The sequence below is a fragment of the Ictalurus punctatus genome, chromosome 21 (genome assembly GCF_001660625.3).
Source record: "Ictalurus punctatus breed USDA103 chromosome 21, Coco_2.0, whole genome shotgun sequence".
Taxonomy (NCBI): domain Eukaryota; kingdom Metazoa; phylum Chordata; class Actinopteri; order Siluriformes; family Ictaluridae; genus Ictalurus; species Ictalurus punctatus.
In genome coordinates, this window is record NC_030436.2 from 10370001 (window position 1) to 10391494 (window position 21494).

General features: G+C 41.8%; 1 protein-coding gene across 2 annotated transcripts in view; it reads right to left on the reverse strand.

The window, feature by feature from the left end:
- Nucleotides 1-21494, reverse strand: part of LOC108254811 (calmodulin-binding transcription activator 1) — a 252022-nt gene that overhangs the window by 88224 nt on the left and 142304 nt on the right. For both annotated transcript variants that reach the window (XM_053674174.1, XM_047149419.2), the window contains exon 4: nt 16412-16547. In XM_053674174.1, coding sequence (XP_053530149.1) covers nt 16412-16547 — 136 coding nt within the window. The remainder of the gene's footprint in view (nt 1-16411; nt 16548-21494) is intronic.

Below are 21494 nucleotides of genomic sequence, written 5' to 3' on the forward strand. Positions count from 1 at the left end.
AGAGAGGAAAACACAACCAGCCAGACGTTTCACTGTTGTTCCAGGAGAGGAGAGACGTCGTTCTGCCGCTCCGAAATCCAAGCATGTTTTGAATTGGATTGAATTTGGGTCAGAAACTCAAAGAGAGAGAGAAAGTGAGAAGGTGGCGAAGGGAAGAGAAGGAGTGAGTAGCGAATGAGAAAGAGGAACTGAGAGAAAAGAGAAAAAGGTATCGTCTTTCAAAAAGGTCGGGCGCTCTCTCTCACTTCCCACCACGCGCAATCGTGCTGGCCTTTTCAAAATAAAGCCGGAGCCGGCAGCAGACAGCGACACGCAGCCGACGCGAAACCTGTAGGTCAAGACAGAAGACTCGTGGAGTGGTTGGGAAAAATATCAGCTTCCTAAAAATCTGAGTTTCTCGACCTTTTCATCCATTGCGACCCAGGTTTTTTTTTCGAATGGTAGTCATCCATGGCCCACTTTCATAAACAAAATAAAAGATCCACTGGTTTACCCACACCTGTTAGATGCTTACTTTGAAATTGATGTTCAAGTTTGGATGGCTTCATTGACTCGTTGGCCAAAACCTCACCACACTCGACATGCTGTGGTTTTTTCGTCCACTGTAACAGTAAAAACGTACTTAATCTAGTTCAGGTTGTACTTGCGAAAGCATTCTGCTGCCTTTGAAGTAGAAGGGGTTTCTGAATTGACTGGCACGGTGACTGGCAGGGTGACTGGCATGGTGCATGGAGCTAGCACATATGTAAAAGCGACGTTATGTAAAGATGTCACGATATGGAGGCGCAGACAGGAGCAAGTGCAGGTACGGCAGTTTAATAGAACAACAACAAGTCCAAAGGATAAGGCAGAAATCAATAACCGTGAACAGGCAGAAGTCAGGCAATCAGGCGAACAGTACTGATTACGAACTGATTACTGTACGAACAGAACCAGGGCAGGACAAAGAGACGAGGTCATGAATGTAAACAAAGTCCAAAAAAACAGAATAAACAAACAAGCTATCAAGACTTGGCAGAGACAAAACTTAACTGAGCGTATACTTCGCAAGGCTGTGTGTGTGTCTGTGTCTGTGTGTGTGTGTGTGTGTGTCTGTGTGTGTGTGTGTGTGTGTATTTGTGTGTGTGTGTGTGTGAGCGTCTTATAAGTAGCATGGCCTCATTGATATTGTACTTGCGAACAGGTGTGTTTGATTAGTTCTCAAGAGAAGGTGCCGTGACAGTGTGTAGCTTTGGGAGTTGAAGTCGTCGGCCATGTTTGTACTTCGTGGTGCATTCTGGGAAATGGAGTCACTGGTTTGCCGTGACATGACAAAAGAGACCTTGATTGAGGTCTATGATTGGACGGCTAATAAATGACATTTACGCAAACCTAGAGATATTAGTGTGATTCGATGATAGAGGTCACAGCTGCAATAAACATTGCAAACATACAGTTCTAATCGGTAATTTGTACTCCTGACAGAAAAGATCTCTTGGTCCAGCAGACAACGATCCAAAAGTGGTTGAGAGACCCTGGTGTGGGTTCTCCACCTACCTCGCTGAGGTTCTGTAGGCGGCTCACACTCGGGTGTGGACCTAAATAACAAAGTGAGGTGGTCTCGTCTGTTTCTAAGGAAACTCTAGCGTCGAGGAAGGAATTCGACTCGGAATCGACTCGACTGCATGAAGTGAATCGAACACGCTGTGTGTTTTGGGTTGTGACTGATCCAAAGCACAGCGCTGTAGTGCTGCAGAAATGCTGTTTCTGTATGCGTGTTCTGGAGATCTGGACCAAAAAACTAAAATGAGAAAATGAAAATGTCTTTATATAAATCATCTAATCGTTTACTTACTTAGCGCAGGCTCCATGTTCTTCATTGCTCACCTGGAAAATGTTTGTTTACTTTTTTCCCCCCATTGTGTGCTGAGCCAACACCTGTGTGTGTGTTTTTTTAACGTTCAATGCAAAACCAATCCAAAGCAAATATCAAACCGACCAAAAGTAGCAATTTCGCTCTGATTCAGACTCGGCATACGGGCTAATACGTGCTAAGGTTTAACACGCAGATTCCATCTACTCTAAATGGCAATTGCTGCTTGTTCTGACCCTTCGCATTCTTTACCTTCGCGCTCCAGTCGACGGCTCGCTGCCAGTCATAATGGCTTGTCTGTTTTTCCCTTCTTATTCGTCTCACCTCTGAAATCAATTGAGCATGGAGGATTTCTCTTCATTGCTCCCTGAAGCACCGGGAGCGTAGCCCCTATTCCAAAGACCCAGCCATGGCAGGGTATTTTTTTTAAAAAAAAAAAGAAAAAAACTGGAATGAGGCCAGATGCACGATCATAGGTGTTTGTGCGTGGAAGGCGATAGATAGATAGATACGATGAGAATGTGGAGATGATTGAGACGGGTGGGGTGAGGCACAGTGTGTGGATGCGTGTGCAAAACTATTCTTGTGTGAAGGACGAAAAGAACATCAAAGCTGTCTCACAACACGGCACATACGGAGGTGTAGCCACTGTCAGGAGAACACTCAGCCTCATCCTCTTGAGAAACAACTTCAGCAGTTTGCTCCTGGCTGGGCTTCCTGTTTGTGTGTGTGTGTGTGTGAGTGGGCGGACATTAGATCCTCACAACCGATCCAGAGTGCAGCACAAGGACTTCGATCTCTCTATGTTCACCCGTGCCTTTCCACTGCTGCGTTCCCTCCGCTGACTTCCGGTGTTCCGTTTAAAGCCTGACAAAGCGGACAAAATAAATCAACGTGTCCTTGACGGTAATAGGTAAACCCCTCGTCGTATCTCGAAGCCCTCGAGCCACCACTACCGCTCTTCTTCTTCTTCAAAACACATCAAAGACAAGATTCAAGAATAATTTCTTTCCTGTAGTGAAGCTCAGGCGGTGGAATGAACTTTTCTCTGACAGCGTGATCACACGGCGTTCCTTGATGTCTCTGAATGTGCACTAACCACCCAATGATCATTAGAAAAACACTTTTCTAACATCGACTGCTGATTCTGATGGGATCTTCGACTCGAGCTGATCTGCACTAGCACAAGGACAACAAAACAGCACTGGCTATGTTTACACGCAAAGGTTCGTCTCGACTGTAGATTCCGAAGAAACGGTGTACACGTATACCAACGTGGGCGGTCTGTAAAATGATCTGCAGGATGTAAAGAGACATGTAGGCGTACAACTGCGTTTAGAGAGCATTAAACAGCAGTGAAGTTGCTCCAGTTGTTGAAAATAACATGAAATTATACATACAATAGTACATATTTATCCATCTGTGTAACTCCTTTACTCAACTTCTAATGCTACCGATATTAAGGGACGTTTTTTTGGAGTACTACAATTACTGTGTGCATGTTGTGCATCCTCTCTGAATGACTGGTTATCGGGTAATTCGCCCTCTCGCTGCACGGAGGCCGAGCGCCACGAACGTCGCGTCTGTGTTCCAGCTTTCATTCACGCCACGTGACTGTGTGTGGCTGTGTGTGTTTTGCTTTTGTGTCTGGTATCCGCCCCTGTTCTGCCATTGATTTAGATCTTGATTGTTCTGCCCTGCTTTCAGTTCACCTCTTGATTAGTTCATGTTCTGTTTAAGCCCCGGTGTTTCATTTTGTTTTTCTCAATGGGAAAGCCTTAGCGTGCTCGTGTCTGTTAAGTCCGTGCTTTTGTTTTCCCAGCTTCCTGTGTACTTCCTGGTTTAGATCCTCTTTCATGATTCTCCCCTGTTCATTTATTTCTAATACTAATCAGATTATGGAAAAAGATGGGATGGAAATCTCACTCCGGTTTACTGTATTACGACTGAGGTGTACATATGAGCGTATTTCATTTGTCATTGAGCTCTCGGTCAGATTTTTTTAAACAGCGGTTTTATGCTGCATGTAAATGTAATTCCCTGTGGATAAGAGTACACGTAAATAGGTCTGATACCTGAGCAGGATGTGGTAAGGATGTGCATTATCCTCTCAGCAGATGTGGACCAAAAAAAAAGTGAGTGTGTACAGTACGAGTGTGTATGTGTACGATGCATGTTTACATGTGCCTACCTCAGGGATAAGGTTCTGCCAAAGTGTACAATTTCAAACCGGGGGGTCACTAGGGACGCTGTTTCGTTTTTTCTCGTTCTTACTCTTCACTCTGTAATTTCACTGGAACAGCAGTGACCTTGACCTTCACTTCCTCCTTTTATATATGAAACACATCATTAACTGGTGGAAAAACCAAATAAATGGACGTCGGTAAGGTTCCACATTACCACAGAATCATAGAGGACACGATCCGTGCGAATGATTAGAATCTGTGCTTTCCTTGGTTAGTATTTATTGTGTGTGTGTGTGTGTGTGTGTGTGTGTGGGTGGGTGTGTGTGTACAGATTGGTTGTCTTAGAGGACACTGTGTAGGCGGTGTCTTTTCTTGTGTTTGAAATAATAATAATAAAAAAAGAGGAACATCATTACAGAGAACCGTGCAAAGTCGATATGATTGCGCTGGTGCTACAGCCTCAAGGTGTCAATCCATCTGCTCTGTTTAATGTCATTAGCGCGCTCGCCGAGGCCGGAAAGTTCCCGTCAGTTTAAGCTTTGGGAAAAAAACCAAACACGTGCTTTATTATTTTTTTTCTTAAAGAAAATCGGCCCGATACGTCGAAGAGGATGAATAATACGCCAAAGTGCTTTAAACCATGTTGCTCTATTTCCTCCTCCGCAGCCGAAAGAGAAAGAAACAAAGTTGACACCACTTTCTCTCCCTCCAGCATACACACATTATCTCTCTTCTCCTCTCACCCACTGCGCATGTTGTCTGTCTCTCAGCATTAACCCACCAACCCCTCCCTTCCCCCCCAACCCCGCCTCCTCACTTGCTTTCTTTCTCTTTTTAGCTTCTTTCCATTTTTGGTCTCCCACTCTCTTTCCCCCTCTTCATCGTTCCCGACCTTTCTTTCTTTCCTTTCATTCGCATGCTGCAAGCAGGGAATATTTCCATAAATTTCCATTCTAAACAAGGAAGGACTCCACCTCAGACAGCCATTTCTCTTTTTCCCCTCTCTCTTTCATTCCAGCACTCTCGCTCATCCATGTGTGATGATGCTATGCAGGTTTAAAACAACAGCTGTTGATAAAACAATGCCGGCGCGTCACGGGAGCAGGTGATGGCACCAATTACGGGGTAATTACCTGGGTAATTATGCAGACGCAGACCCGGAAGAGAGGAAGTGCTTGTGTGTGGAATCTCCACGGACAGGAGGACAGGGTTTGAGCGATGCATGCCGTCTTTTGCTCGGGCCGGCGCTCTCCAGTGCCCGGTGTGTTTAAACGTTACTAATTAGAGCGGCGAGCTGGTAATGGCGAGTAGCGGGAGAATTAGAGGGTCACTTTATCAGCTGCCAAACAGCTGGTGAGTGAGGGGGAAGGGAAAGGGAAGAGAGGAGGAACGCCCTGACGTTACAGTGCCCCGATCTCACAGTTAGGCATCTGGAACAGCTGACACGTCAGCTGTAATAATTAATTAAAAGACCAGGTGTTTCCCTAAATACCTTCTTTAACCGTCCATAGGATGAAGGGGAAAAAATGACATCGGGTCATCAGATGATCCTTCAGTAAAGTGGTACGTACTTTTTAAAAAACTTATTGAAGATATTTGCAGTGATGATTTAATAATATTCTTATTACTTTTCACTTGGGGCGGCATTGCTGCCTCACGGCTGAGCTCCATGCCGAGCATGAAGTACTCGGTTTCCTCTGGGTTCTCTGGTTTCCTAACATCCAATCACATGATCAGGCATAAGCTTCACCTGTTTACAATCAAACTTCTAATCAAGCATACCTGGTGCCAATCATTTCACAATCTCTCTCTCTCTCTCTCTCTCTCTCTCTCTCTCACTCTGGTCTTGACCATAGCTTTGCTTAGTACTTTATTTCCTGATTCCCTAGAAAACATGTTCTTTAGAGGTGATTTGCAAGACGTCCGAGAGTTTTATGCCGCTGCATGGACACCTCTTTCTCTCTTAGACCTTACACTAAACATGGGTTAAGGTCAGGAGACTGGGAAGGCCGCTCCATTACAGACTGCTTTTCCATCTCCAAAAGCCACTCGGAGAAATTCAGGCAGTTTGTGCTGCTGTTAAATGTAGAATCTCTTCCTAAAGGGTTTTTGGGGTTGGTAGATGAACCTGGTCGTACATTTTAAATGCCTTTACACCAAAAAAACGATCACTATGTACACAAGTCCACAACTACATTTTCTTTTAACCACATGACGCTTTTAAGCTCTACACTCATTTCCCATGCTTTCTTCCGAAAATTTAGATTTAGCTCACAATCTGTTACAAACAGAGGAGATCAGCAGTTGCAGCATGGCTAACGAGATAACGCTAACAGGCCGAGAGAATAACCTGAGCTTTTACTGACCAAAGAGACTACAGCCCTGCCCTTGTTTTCTATCGGCTCATGAAACTGAGCTTCACAGCTCAAAGTTCACGTCGATTGACCTCAGAACTGGAAAGAAGTAGGGAACTTGGAATTTACCTAATATGTAATTAGTGATATATACAGTATTTACCTCCTCAAAACAGTGACCTGTATATTCAGTGTTTTATTTTTTTTTATATCTAACAAGTCTGTATATACCTGTACGTTGACTGATCTAAAGCTAATAAGGGAAGGGGGATGCTGTTGATTCTGCGAGCTTACGTGCTGATTTGGCGTCTTGTGCTGAACTCAGACGTTCCTCCTCAAAAAAAAGTTTCCGAGTACAAATTCCAGCTTACTTTCTCGTTTCGAATTTTAATTTGTGTTGGGTTTCACCTCTGACCTGTCTGATAAAGCACCGATACGCCGTGTTCAGGAGTCTCGGTTCAAAACTGTCTCGCGAGTTCAAAACTCGCTAAACGGTGCACATTAGCACCTCTGCAAAGAACTACAGCGGGGGGAAACAACAACAACAACAAAACAAAACAAAAGAATGAAAAAAACAAAAACAACCGAAGAGGAGAAGAAATGCAAATGCGTGCACGTGTCATGGGTTTTGCCGTGTCAACTTCTGAATGCCGTCTTTGGATTTTATGGAAATGATAAAACGTTCGTGCAGATGAGAGAGAGAGAGAGAGAGAGAGAGAGAGAGAGAGAGAGAGAAAGAGGCTACAATAGGGGCATTGTGTGCTTTAAACTCTGCAAAAATTCAAAAACACTGTTTATCCGAAGTGGAAGATAAGCATGATTCCTAAAAAATATATATATATACAGATGAAAAGTAAAGCAGTAGTGGGAGTAAAAAAAAAAAAAAAGAAGTGTGAGTTAGAGACAGAGAAACAGAGAGAGAAAGAGAAAAATGTGAGGTGGGAGAATGAAAAAAGCAGAGGGAGAGATATAAAGCCCTCTGACACACCGCTCCACAGCCAATGTGTAGAAATTAATTGAGTGAAAGAAATCTGCTGTTTAAGGGTGAAGTGGGTTCTGGGAAGCAGTGAAACAATTGTTTTCTGTCTGCCTGCGGCTGTGTATACTTCATTCTCTCTCTCTCTGTTATGTCTGCTGGCACTCACCTCCTCTCTCTCTCTCTCTCTCTCTCTCTCGTTTCTTGCTCTTGTATAAATTCATGTTCTTTATTTTCTCTTACTGTTTTCATATCGTGCTCGCCTCAATCACGTCTTCCTTGCGTTGTAATTTTTATTTTCACTCCATTGTCATTTTGATTTAATTACGCACTCGTGTGTGTGTGTGTGTGTGTGTGTATGATGCCATGCCTCAATTTGTGAGCGTTTTAGAATAAATCTATGCAAGGATGGGCTTCTGTGAGAGCTAATGTACTTTGTGTTTGTGAGGGTATTAGCGCGCACACACACACACACACACACACACACACACACCTGAAATGTTTCCTTTTTTTGTGTCGTGGAAAGTCTAGAAAGCACCTGCTTGCTGGGTAAACATCAGTAACATGGCAGAATCGGTAGCGTAATCAGATCAGCTCATCAATCCCACTTTCTTCTCACTGAGCACTAGGACACGTTTTCTGGTACTCGTCCACGGGGGGCGTAACCCGGCCCGGGCGTTTGGATCTGTAGACCCGAAGGTTTATTTTCTTTAGCTCAGACTAATTCTCCACCTCTGAGTGATATTTTTCACAACGTAACTGCACGTCAGTGTAGTAATTTTGTGTGTTGTATTTTATCTACGGTGAACGGAGGCGAGACCGATCAGAAAGGGTTTACAGGAAAATACGTGGAAATCCTGGTGTCTTATTGGCTGACGGTTCTCTCAGAGCTCAGTATGTGACTGTAGCTCACACAGTCAGCTAGCGTGAGGGGAAAATGGATATACGCAGATTCCTTTCCCAGTAAAAAGGCTGAAACTGAAACACTAACATGCTCTCACACTAAGCAGGAAAATGAGGAGTGTAAATGTCTGTGAGTTCCAAGTTTTGTGAACATGATATGAGCAGAGCGTAAATACAGCTAATGTACTCTGTGTGGCTCTGTAGCAGCTAAACCCATGCAGTGATAGCTTAGCTGTGTCTTCCCTTGGCTAGGGACACCGAACTAGCCTAGCGTCGTGTTAGATAGACGAAAAGTTTGATATTTTACCGTAGTAGTCCTGCAAACAGTGATGACACCTGAGGCAGGTTTTCTGATAAAATCCAACTTTTTGTCCGATCTTCACATTTTTTAAACCGATTAGCCCTCACATGCATGCAAGCAGTCTATTTAGAAGTAGGTTTTAAAAGTTTTTTGATTCAGAAGAATCTTAGCTCAGCCCCGGATGAGTAACAGTCCAGCTAACGGCCGTGCTTGTCAATATCGATACCGAGGATAACGTCAGCATGTTGATTTGAAACTCCGAGGCGTCGTTAGAAGTTAGGAGTCGTGTGAAAGTGTGGGTTTTTCAGAAAGCGGTTCTGTACGGCAGGAAGTAAAGTGATTTTAGAATTACTTTCATTGTCAATGATCATCAAAGAACGACGTAGATCACTGCTGTTTTCACTCACCTAGCGTTGTCGTGATGTGTAAAATGTTTTATCGCTTATATTGTAGGAAGATGCTGTAGCTCCTGCTGCAATCTATTTCAGTGATTATTCATGAAATACGTCCGGATCGCTGTCGTTCCTATCCTCTGTTTATTACCGTGACAACATACACTAAGTTTACATCACATACTATAATGTGATGTCATGTTTGTATCGGAGCTTTTATTTTATTTTTTTTATAAATAACATGGAGTGACAACCGTTGCCCATTTCGGTACTGATGCATCCCTAGTGCCATCCACTGCATGCACACACACACACACACACACACATGGTATTATACAGTGTACACACTGGTACAGCAATACTGGAAGGCCACACAAACACTTTGAAGGATAAAAGACATTTTGGCTTTGGACCAGAAATGATCTCAATGCCTCCTTTAGCAGCCCTTGCAGGAAAGAGTGGAGTATCGATCTGGTCTCAAGGCATCGTCTGCGTAATTGTGTATGTGTGCACAAGAGTCACATAAACCAAGATCTCCAAGCCTTAAAATGGATTATTCAGCAAGAATAGTATATGAGACAAGAAAAAGGAGAGGGGGAAAAAAGGAAGATAAATCACAAAGTTTCACAAAGACCCGAGTCGAGTCGCCGATGAATCCACGACCGATAGACGCGCGCGTCCGCTGACTTTCCAATCATTGTCTCTTTTGTTGAGGAAATCAAGCTGGCCATCAAGCTCTTCTTATAGACCTGACAGGAATCTTCTCTCACACACACACACACACACACACACACACACACACACACACACACACACACACCTCTGTCTTATCGCCTTCTCTTCTATGCCAAGTCACAGGATAAACACAGCTGGCGACGGATGCTCGGCTCGCCGGCTGTAGTGCAGCAGCGACGCACCTCTCCGGTCTTCACGTCCTCGATAATGCAGGAGCTGAGTACATCCTGAGCACGGATTAATAATCTATAGGCACGCTCTGCTCAGGCAGGAGATGATGGTGTGCTTATCGAAAAGAGCTTCCCATCACAGTGTGACCGATTTATTAACGTCAATCGCTGACGTTCTGACAGCAGGACAAACTTCAAATTTATGAAGAATAATAGCAGGAGTTATCGGATATATATAATATATATATATATCGAAAATACTTTTTATTTCATTTGACTTTCATGGTTTAAATGCGGAATTAAATTTGTACCAAAAGTAGTCAACCTAGCCTTTCAAGAAACGAAGAAAAACATACAGTGAGGGAAAAGAAGAACGCTCTGAAACGGAAAACTTAGGGGCAGAAATGAAAATAAACAGCGTTCTTTGTTAAGCGTTTTCGACGCTTCCTTTTCGCTAATTGTGGTTTACGGATAATTTTTCTTTTACGCTTTTCAAACGTTCTGGCGCAGACCTCTCCTGTGGGCAGGGCTTAACAGCGATTTGCTCTCATTGGCTAGTGAGATCCAGATCGATGGCTTGAATGTCCGGCTCCATGCCGCTCCTGAGACCTCATCGAGAAAAAAAATTGTCGTATGAGACAACTCAAACCTCAAATATTAATCACCAACTAATACCCTGAGTAAGTAAGGAAGTAACTTCCGCTACAAAGTACTCCAGAATTCGCCGCCACTGAAGTCTCTACTTCCAGCTCGATCCAAAGCTCACTAGCCAATGAGAGTAAAATGGATGTTAAGCCCCGCCCACACGAGAGATTTGTGGAAGCTTAGATAACTCTTAATAAAGAATGTTGTTTATTTAAAGAGCACGTTACAGTTTTGCCACCCGAGTTTGCTGTTTTCCGTTTCTTCCCTCGTTGTATATTTTTCTTCATTTCTTGAAAGGTTACGTTTAATACTTTTAGCAGAAATTTTATTCTATATTTAAACACCTTGACACACACACGCACGCTCAGACACAGGAAGTAGGGGCGATGAGGGTGCTGAATGGAGTATTTTTTGACTAGTTTGTGTGTTATACCACAGCTGTTTGGATATGATTACATTTATTTATTTATTTATTTATTTATTAACAAACAACATCGTGTTTTTTTACAGACCTCGAGTCTTCAGGACAGAGGAGTTTGCGTGGTTCTGGTTTCTCAGGAACATGACAAGCGACGTTTCTCATCTCATCTCATCGGCTTAGACCAAAAGAGAACTCCTGCTTATATAACCTGCTATAACGTAATAAATGACATAAACTAACCACCGTGTCTGGAAACCTACTGACTTCTACACTGGAGACTCCTTCCAGAAATGTTAAATAAACTTCACTACATCACACACACTGATGAAACCATTTTAATTTTTCAATCCATTTATTATTAGGCTTAGATTAGAACGAGCTGCTATTATAGGCATTATAACGTATTATAGCAAGCGCATTAAAAAAACCTATCGTTAATGTTACAGGTATAACTGCTGTCAGAGCGCACACACACACACACACACACACACACACACACACACACACACACACACACACATATATATAGTCATTTGTGAGGACCAAAAAAGACCAAATATCTTCACAATCAAACAAAAAACCCCATTAACTAATCCTAGCATGGTTTACTGTAAATACTTTAAAGAAAATATTTGGGAAAATAACTGCATTAATTCAATTTGGAAGACAGAAAGGATGTAAACAAAAACGAAAACAAAAACAACTGCCTTACACTCCATAAAATACTATTAAAAAAGCTTTTATTAAACTAAATGCGCCAAGATATGTAGATATATGCAATAATACACTACAGTAATAATAATGTCAATAGAAGGTCCTCACAAAGTGTGTGTGTGTGTGTGTGTGTGTGTATGAGAGGGAGAATATATACCGTATATGGTGTATTAGTGGACGTGTGAATCTTCAGCCAATAAAAAAAAAGAAGTTAATAATAAATAAATAAAAAGTCAATAAATCCCTGGTAGCATTTTTTTTTTTTTTTTAAACAAAATTTTTTTACACTTACCCTAAACCTGTGTTGTTTCATTTCTGTTGTTTCGCTCGTCTCGCCCAATATTAGATTTGACAAATGTATAATGTTTCATTTCGTACCCAGGAAAAGCCGGAGGTGAATGTGAGAGAGAAAAAAAGAGGAGAAAATGGAGAAAAAAAGAAAGTGTGAATAAACACAGCGAGTGACAAACACAAGTCGACAGCTTCGGGGGTTTTGTGTGTGGTTTTTTTTTGCCCAGGTCTGGGATTTTCCCAGCAGGTTTTGATATTAATCCGTCCACTTCTCTCACTCCTCTCGCACCTCGCTCTCACTTTATCTGGCCTCGGGGAGACGCGTCTTATTTCTCTCCCCTGCCGGAGACGGAGGGATCTTCACGCGGCCGTGTGTTTCGCATTCTTTTCAGCCGAGAGTGAGGAGAAAGCTGCTGATGGAGAGAGATTACAGCAGGTACGAGGAGACCCACTTCAGATGAAATGAAACTTCTTCCTCACTGCGGAGCGGAGAAATTCCTCAGCACGCTCCTCCGCTCCCACCTGCAGCGTTCAGTACTGAAAAAAGATCCGGAATTCTCCGACCAATTGTCTTTTTATTTTATAATGTTTAAGAGTTTTGATAAGAATTCTCTTTTCATAAAGAACGGACAGAAAACATTTTTTTTTAGTTTTGTCCGATTTTTGTTTGGAGAAAATACACTTCTGTAAAGATTTGTGTGCACTGTGTTTATGAAGAAAAAATGAAGAATGGTGAAATTCTCTCTCTCTTTATCCATCTCCATCTCTATCTCTCTCGCTTTGTCTTTCTCCATCACTCTCTGCCTCTCTCTTGCTTTATCTCTCTCTCCCTCCCTCTCTCTATCTCTTTCCTGCCCCCCACCCCATCCCATCCACCCTCCTCACTCTGGGCATTCCCATGTTCTTCTCTGTCTCTCCTTTTTTCCTCTCTTTCTCTCATCTCTTTTTCTGCTTCTCCACCCCTCTCTTGCCGTTAGCGCCCATGTTAATGGGCTTGATTTATTCATGTTGGTTTAGTCGAGGAGTCTCCAGGCGACCGGAGCGGCTCGCGCAGATAAGACGCATCTGTCACCCACCCTCGCTCTTACACACTGGTGGGTCAAGATGCGTGCGAGTGCACGACTTTCTGTCAGCCGCCACAGAGTTTTCTCTTACGGACCCGGAATGATTCACACCACTGCTGAACTTCGTTCGGTTAACTGTATTCATTCCAAAACCCGACATATATTTACTGCTGCTGTTACTTTGACTACAGCTTCCATGGCGACCGTTGTCGCACCAGCGCTCTTTAAGAGAGTCTACTAAAGAGAACGTGATAATAACAAAGCTATTTCCGTGATCAAATAGAGAAAATGGATATTACAGGGCACAGGAAAAGAGGAGCAGGAGCAAAGGTCAGCGTGAAAGAGCCTCGGCTGCTTCGCACTTCAATCAGTCTCCTGGTAAACAGCGGCAGAGGTCAATAAACGCTTGGAGCACGGGTGCTTTATACTTTTCTACAAGGCTATATTAATTTCAGCTCGTCTTAACTTCCGACTCTCCTTGTATCTGTTCAAACAGACTCTTTTCAGGCAGAATGGCTCTCTCACTAATGTGTTTTAGTCCTTTAAAGAAAGAGGAAACAGCAACTTGAAGTCTGAGTTCCTCTAATGTTTCTGAGCTTCTGTATGGTGGGATCAAAGAAGGAAATGGCAAACATAGTAATGAGGTGTAAACAACAACAACTACAACAACAACAACAAAAAAACCCACATATGCACTTTACAGTACTACAATTTTGTGAAATTTTATGAATGGGGTCATGACAGAAACCTAGCGTTGTGTCTCAAATCGCATACCTATGTACTATTCCAGACCATCACTGCGCACTAACACCGACCAGATTTCCTATTAAAGTTAGTGTCTGGATTTTAGAAACCTCTCATGTCACCTTCAAACCTACAGAAAGCTCCATTTTGAGGAGCAGCCTTCTGGATTTTCTAGATTAGCGAATACGTCTGGACGCTAAATTGGTGGACATTCCTTACGTTAAAAGAACATTTATCTACTAATATAATTAAAATGTTCAAATATTACAGTAGTTTGAAATTATATATCTGGAATATTTTTATTTATTTATTTATTTATTTATTTATTTATTAAATGTAGGGTGGCCAAGGCTTGGGAATATCTATAATGTCTGTTTGAGGTCATTCGCCCAAAAGGTTTGGGGACCCCCTGGTTTATAACTAAAGGACAGAAAGAGTGATTGTGGAACTGTAAAAAGTTGGGAGAGCTCCTGAGAACTTGAGCTGGAGTTCTCGAGATGGAGAGAAATGGGAATTTACAGGAAGTTCCTCAAATGTTGCGAAGGCTTCTGACATTAAAACCGGTGCAGAAAGCTGAAACGTGAGCACCATGTATGCGTGTCATCTCCGGTGAGTATCCTCATGTACAAACTATCACAGAGGCGCTGCAACAATCACACAAAAGCACAGCGGGTGCCCTTTTCACCTTTTAATGAGGTCCAGGTGGAACAAAGCCTTAATCAGGTCGCATTTAAAAATAAACAAATAAATAAATCATAGCTTACCGCGGGATAAAGAAGTTTCCTGAGTTTCGTGAGAAATGAAGGAGGGGGTCAGTGATGAGCTGCAGGCTGCCGTGTCAGACATGATGGAGTGAAAAAAACAAAACGTTGTTCTGCTGACTTGCTTTTCCTTTCATGCCCTTTGACCCCAGAAAGAACAACTGGATGCTGCTATCACAATATACGAGACGGTGTGACCCTCAACATGACGACACGCTGCTACTTTAACAACTTTAATAGCAGAACATTTAACAAGGGACGAGCAACATATCTAAACAGTGTCACAATATTTTACTTTCTGATTCCGAGTGTGATTCTCGAGCAGCGGGTCCTTCATTGTTATTTATTTATTTATGTATTCATTTATTCATTCAGGAAGCTGACACTGCAGCCCACCGACTTGTTTTCTATTTGCCTTTTGTGAATATAGCATCTTAAATTTCACCTACATGAAGCAAATGAACCGCCGTGTTAATGACATCTTCTGCGGTAATAACTGAGCGAGCGGTCAAGGGTGATGCGGAATATCTACGGATTTAAATAAATAAAAGAATCATGTTTTGTTGTTGGTGTTCGTTTAACTTGTTTACATGAAATCATACGTAATACACAAGGAGCGTGCTCAAAGCATGGCACCACAAGTCGCATTCCAACCATTAAAAGGCATTAAAAAAAAAAAGCTCTTATCAGTCCTAGCTGGTTTCAGCTAACTAGATTATATTTATTATTATCATTATGGTCTGTCTGTGCTGTGGTTTGGAGGCAGGAAATAAAAAATAAAAATAAAAAAATTGAGCTGCTTTTGACTGTTAAAGTGAGCGTCTGAAACGTATGCACATTTTTATTGTCGTACTGGTACAGATGCTGCGTCCCAGTCCGCCTACTATCTGTCCTAAATAGTGCCCGAGATTAGAATTAGTATGTCTCAAATCGTAGTGTGTTGAAATGAGAATCCCGGTAGTATCCGGTAGATTTCCGAGCTGTGGATCTGTGGACACTTTTTCTGCTGATATTACCCACGAGTCCTTGTGTGCATTTTAGAGAGGTGCAAATGAAATGCGGAAAAATAAATCGAGGGAATAGTGAATTAAATTCTACAGTATAAATTATACAAGGAACAGTGAATGAGAAAAGCTGAAATACAACAAGGAGGTGACAGCGTGCGTATGCAGTAACTAGGCAACAACGTCCTCTTCCGTTATACGTGACGTGTCAGAGTGTCCTAGTACTCGCATACTTTTTTGTTACACAACTCAAAAGTATGGACTTTTTCTCCACCAGAAGAAAAGTAAGATGCGATCTCAGAACTTCTCGTTCATTAATATATACACAGAGATATGTACACTATGACGCGATGTGACACACAGATACACATATAGACTTACAAAGATATGCACATATGACTTTTCTTCCACATCCAGGCACTTACTTCACACCTAAACATGCAGTCAGTCAGATTAAAGCGAGAGCAGATAAAAAAAAAAAGCTCTTTTATTGCATTTCTCCTGCTAATGAATGGAGTTCCTCCCTCCACTCTGCTTTTGACTTGCAGAATCCAATACAGGCTTTGGGAGTTTTATGGCGGCGCTATAATAATGATCAGAGCTGGAGGAAGAGTTCTGCTGCTCAGGCTACAGCAGAGGGGGAATATTAAATGAAGAGGAAAAACTAACCGTTCGAGCGGAACACCACAGGAACTGAGTAAGGTTTCAGATGGCAGAATTTCTTCATATCTGCTAGTCTGTAATATTCAGAAACAGTAATCTGAGGCAGCGCTGTTTGGTCTGATATGGAAGATGGACGCTAGAGATGAATTATTTAGCTCAGGAGGCTTTGTGTGTGCGCGTGCGTGTGTGTGTGTGTGTGTGTGTAGCATGTTGATGCCTCTGCTCACACTCGTACCTCGACTCCCTGCACTTTCAACTTCATGTGATCCTCCCGCGTGGTCTTGCCATCTTTCCTCTTCTTCCAGCAGTAGCCGTCTTTCCTGTACTTCACTTTCTTCCTGTTGTAAAGGATCATAGACCCATTTTGCGGCCTGAAAATAGAGAGAGAGAGAAAGAGAGAGAGAGAGAGAAAGAGAGAGGGAGAGTGTTGTAAATTAAAGGGTAAACCACCACGAGCTACAAGATCTCTGGAACTGTACTACATCGTGGTACTACGTAGGTCAGAGTGAATGATTATAATTGACATCATTTACCACCCTCATCAAACCGTCCAATGAGCTTTCCTACCCTGTGGATTGGGGGGCGGGGTCTATTCATCCTGCATTAGTCATACGACGAAGGTGATTTGGACTGATTTGTAGTGACACGTCATGCTAAAGGGACATGCCAGCACAAATAAAACAAAACAAAAATAAATGTCCAATGTCCTGCACATCTTTAATTTGCCACTTCTCAGGACAAAGCGCTCATCTTTACTCACAACACCACGCCTCTGCCTTCTCTCATATATGCAACATTAAAATTTGTGACCTTTCTCTGCTAAAATAAACGCTCGAGCTATGGAACCCGTTTTGGCGTTTTATGACATCATCGACCTCGTGCGCGGTCGTTCGGAGCGGTTATGGAGAATGAACAGCGCATTTCTCTCATAAGTGTTTATCAGTGGCATAAGCAGGAATGATGGACTGTTCTCCAGACCTCTGTATTACACACATTAATGTCTCCATCGGGCCTCTTTATCTGCCACATCGATTCCCATTTGTATTGGGAGTTTATTGCGAGCCCTCTCCTTCACTGTTTTATGGCATTCTTCTAAAGCTGCTGCTTTTTTCTTCTTCTCCTTCTTCTTCTTTGACACAGCGAATCTGTTGCCTTTAACAGAGACGCTTTAACTGGAGCTGGATTCAGAAAAGAGTGCAGAATGAGACCGCTTCCTCTAATACGGTGTTTTAATATATATATTTATTTAATTAAACGTATGTAATTTAATTTTATTTATTAAATATGCATATGCATTATTTGTTATATATATTTCAATATTTTCTGTTGCATTGCAGGAGCAACACTATAATACTATTCCACTAATACTATAATTTAATATACTTTAATACCATAAAAGAGCTATTTATACTTTCTTCTATAGCCAATGCTTGCTTATTTATTTATTTTTACTTATTCCTTTATTTATTCACACATACACACACACACACACACACACACACAAATCAGTCACCCATCAGAGTGAGTTTATCTGGGGATTGGTTTCAGAAGTGTCTGAATTAATTCCTCTGATTTATTTATTGTAAATTTGAATAAATATTCATTCATTCATTTACATGAATATTTCATCGATTAAACACTTTTCTAATAAAATAGATGGTATTATGAAACATTTTGGCTTCCTGTTTAAACAGAAAGCAGGCAATGCTGTACTGAATGTTTGCAGGGGGTTTGATATTGTAACAGGGCTAATCATCGTCCCCGTGTGAACGGACCTGTGGGGAAGCTGTTCTCACTGTTTAATTGAAGGCAGTTTGTTCCCCGAAAGGAAAACGGAAATAAAAAGAAAAAGGAGGCCCTTTAGCTGGGGTCTTGGAAGGCGTGCCCCGAGCCCTTGTCCGGCCCCTGCTCTCTCCTCCGCCTCTGTGTACGTAAGCGATCGAATTAATCTTATACTTATTTACACATGAAGAGTGGGATGGGAAGAAAAAAAAAAAGTACCGAGCGCTTTGTTATCGGACCCAGATGACAGAGGGCTCCTTCTGTTTCAGAGAATGAACGGAGAATAATTCCGTGCCTGCAGAAGTGTGCGTTATTAATGGGACAAACGTCTTATCTATAGAGCGGCTCGTGTTTAGTTTACAATATAAATTTCGCAAACACAACTTTTTAAAGTAGCTTTTAATGGCCGGGTGCGTGCTGTGATGAATTATGAATGGGTTTGCAGTGTTTTCGTAACGCGTTAAGAGGATATAAAGCCTAGAATCGACACGCTTGAGAAAAGCAAAATACATCCAGGCACTGTACTGTAATTATGCAATTAATTCATAAAGCGACATAATCCTTAAGCAAGTACGTCTCCAGAGCTACGTGTATCTGCTGGTCTGCCGCTAGAATCCGCACACAATGGGTGATATTAACAGCTACTAATTTAACCATGACGGTGACGGAGAACGTGCGGAGAAACGTCCTGTATTTTCTTTCGTTACCACGTGAACCAAAATGGATAAGCGCTCGGGAGAAAGGGGGGTCGTGTAGGTAGTTCTGTGCTTGAGTTTCTCCTGAGCCCTTAACCATTTGTGTGCTTGTGTATACATTTAAGGCAATGAAATCTGAACAAGATCATCAGTACGACAGTTACAGACTTGCCCTGCATTGTTTGGAACAAATATTGTATTATATGTGCTTGAACAATCAAGTAAAATTCAAATGTTGCGTTTTAGACCCATAAATAAAATTTTTAAAAAGTTTGTTTAACTTATTTACCTACAAAGTACATAAACGTAAGATATGAAGTGTTATAAACTCACGATCATGACTTAAAATAGCTCACTCTTTCCTTTTTCTACTATTACTTTTATTCTTATTTTTCCATTCTTATTGTATATATATTTTTAGACATTTTTTTTCAATTCTATTCCTATTTAATGTGTATTCTTTGTGTGTATTTGACCTTCTGTAATGAGGGAATTTCCCCAGTGTGGGATCAATGAAGTTTTTATCTTATCTTATCTTTGATGTGATTGGCCATGGCCTGGGAACAAGTGAACTAACGCATGGATCCGTAGATAACCGCAGAAGTCTCGTCTCATCTGTTTCTGGTACCGGTGAAATTCAAAAGATCGTGACGAGTAGGAGAGAGACGACCCCCGTGTGTGTTTACAAAGAAATGGCTATCACGCAGAGGACGTTTTGTAGGTAAAGTTTTTGTTAAAAAGTGTTCACTTCCCCTGCGTACGAAGACGTTCCCTGTATTTGAGCACGCTTTAAATGAACACCAAGATAAGTTAACTTAATTATAAACACACACACACACACACACACACGCGCGCGCGCGCATGCACAGGTTCCCTGGTATGCGGCACTCTCTCTACCTGCTCAGTAGTCTATAAAGTACACTATATGAACATCAAGTTAAGTGAACTTAACAATTTAAGTACACTACACGAGCACCAAGTTAATTGAACGTAAATATACAAGATTTTGAAAGACCCTGTTACTCAGTTAAATTGAGGGAATGAGTTTACTCAGTCAATTGAGTGCAGTCAACTCGTTAGGGTCTTCAGTGCATCAGAAACATCTGAAATTGCCCCAGGACAAAGTTCTTGTAACATGACGTCCATTATTAAAGCCCGGTCAACTTATTTACACAATTAGTTTAAACGTTTCTGAATTTCTAAACTTTACTTGGTAGAAGTGACGTCGGTTCTGCCAATTATCCACGCGATTACATCAGCTCTCCTTTTAACAACCGGACGCAGAAACTAAAGGAACTTCTTTCCTGGTTTCTCTGCGTTTTTGTGCCGGAAGGTGAGTTAAACTGCTAATCTAGTTAGAAAATGCACCGTTTTATACACTGTGTTAGTGTAGTAGTTTATGTGAGGTACGGTAATGCTGAGCAGTTCTACCTCCCTGATGAGAATTAGAGTAGTTGCACTGTGATTGAAATAATCATGATTCATACCTAGTGCTGTATGAAAAAACTAAATAGGAAAGTTGTATTTTTATCCACTTTATATGGGGACATTGACAATCCAAGATGTTCTTTCTTCTTTCGGGGCAGTGGTGGCTCGGTGGATATAGGCTCTGGGTTACTGATCAGAAGGTCAGGAGTTCAAGCCTTAGCACTGCTAAAGCTACCACTGTTGGGCCCGTGAGCAAGGCCCTTAACCCTCAACTGATCAGTTGTATAAATGAAATAAATGTAAGTCGATCTGGATAAGGGCGTCTGCCAAATGCCCTAAATGTAGATGTAAATGGAGACGTGACAAATCTGATCTTGCCAAGCTTCACTGGCAAACCTCAACGCTATAACGGTTAATAATCTGCTCTCTTTTAGCAAAATCTGTTTAGCAGGACTTCTCAAAAACACTCGAACATATCAGTGTGACTTTTAAAATGATGTTCGCTCGCTTCCGCGCTTTAGTAGTTTTTCTTTCCGGAGGAATATTTGACGGACGCGTGGTTATAACCTCCTGCAGCAGTGCGCAAGCTGAAATCTGATCTGCATGTGCTCATGTGCATGTTCCACAAAACATCTGGGCTAGTAGTGTAGGAACAGTGAGATACTCTGAAGGGTTAGAAAATGGTCGAGCTTAAATATCTCAGATTTGAAGACTTCACAAAGTGGAATGGATTTACGATCTTACGGAGATAAGGCGATTTCTCAGCACCCTTGATAAAAATGATTCGGTGGGGTGGGGGGATTTATGACACTGTCAAAAAAACAAAAAAACACTGGCTATCAGAAGGAGCAGTTTAGTTTTTGGGGGCGGAGGTTAAATGAAGGGAAACGTGTAATTAGGCCTGTTTATTTATTGATTTATTGATTAGAATTATACAGGAGCTGGAACAGTGGAGTCTCATTCTGTACTTTAAAATGCGGAAATTTTCATGAGGGCGTTTTTATACTTCTTTATTAAAGCTCCACAAAGATTCATTTTGCACGTTGCGTTCTCTCAAAACAGGTCCCAAACTGTACCGCTTCATCAGTGAGTGGTCTTTTGAACCTTTAGATACTTGGGGAAGTAAATATAGTGTACCTTACGTACTGTATGAACCAGTTTTTAAGGGCCACACATGTATCTTTACAAGAACATCTGCATTATATCAAATAAAAATATGTTTCAGCACAGCGCCTTTTCTCTCTTCTTTCTTTCTGTTACAATATACAATCTGTTTATATTACAAAAAAATATATATCTTAAAACTCTTTATTTTAGATATATTGCTATACACGTTAGGTACTCTAATACGAACGGGATAAAACACTCCATGTCGTGCTGTTACAGGAAAATAATCCATGACGGAGTGGTGTC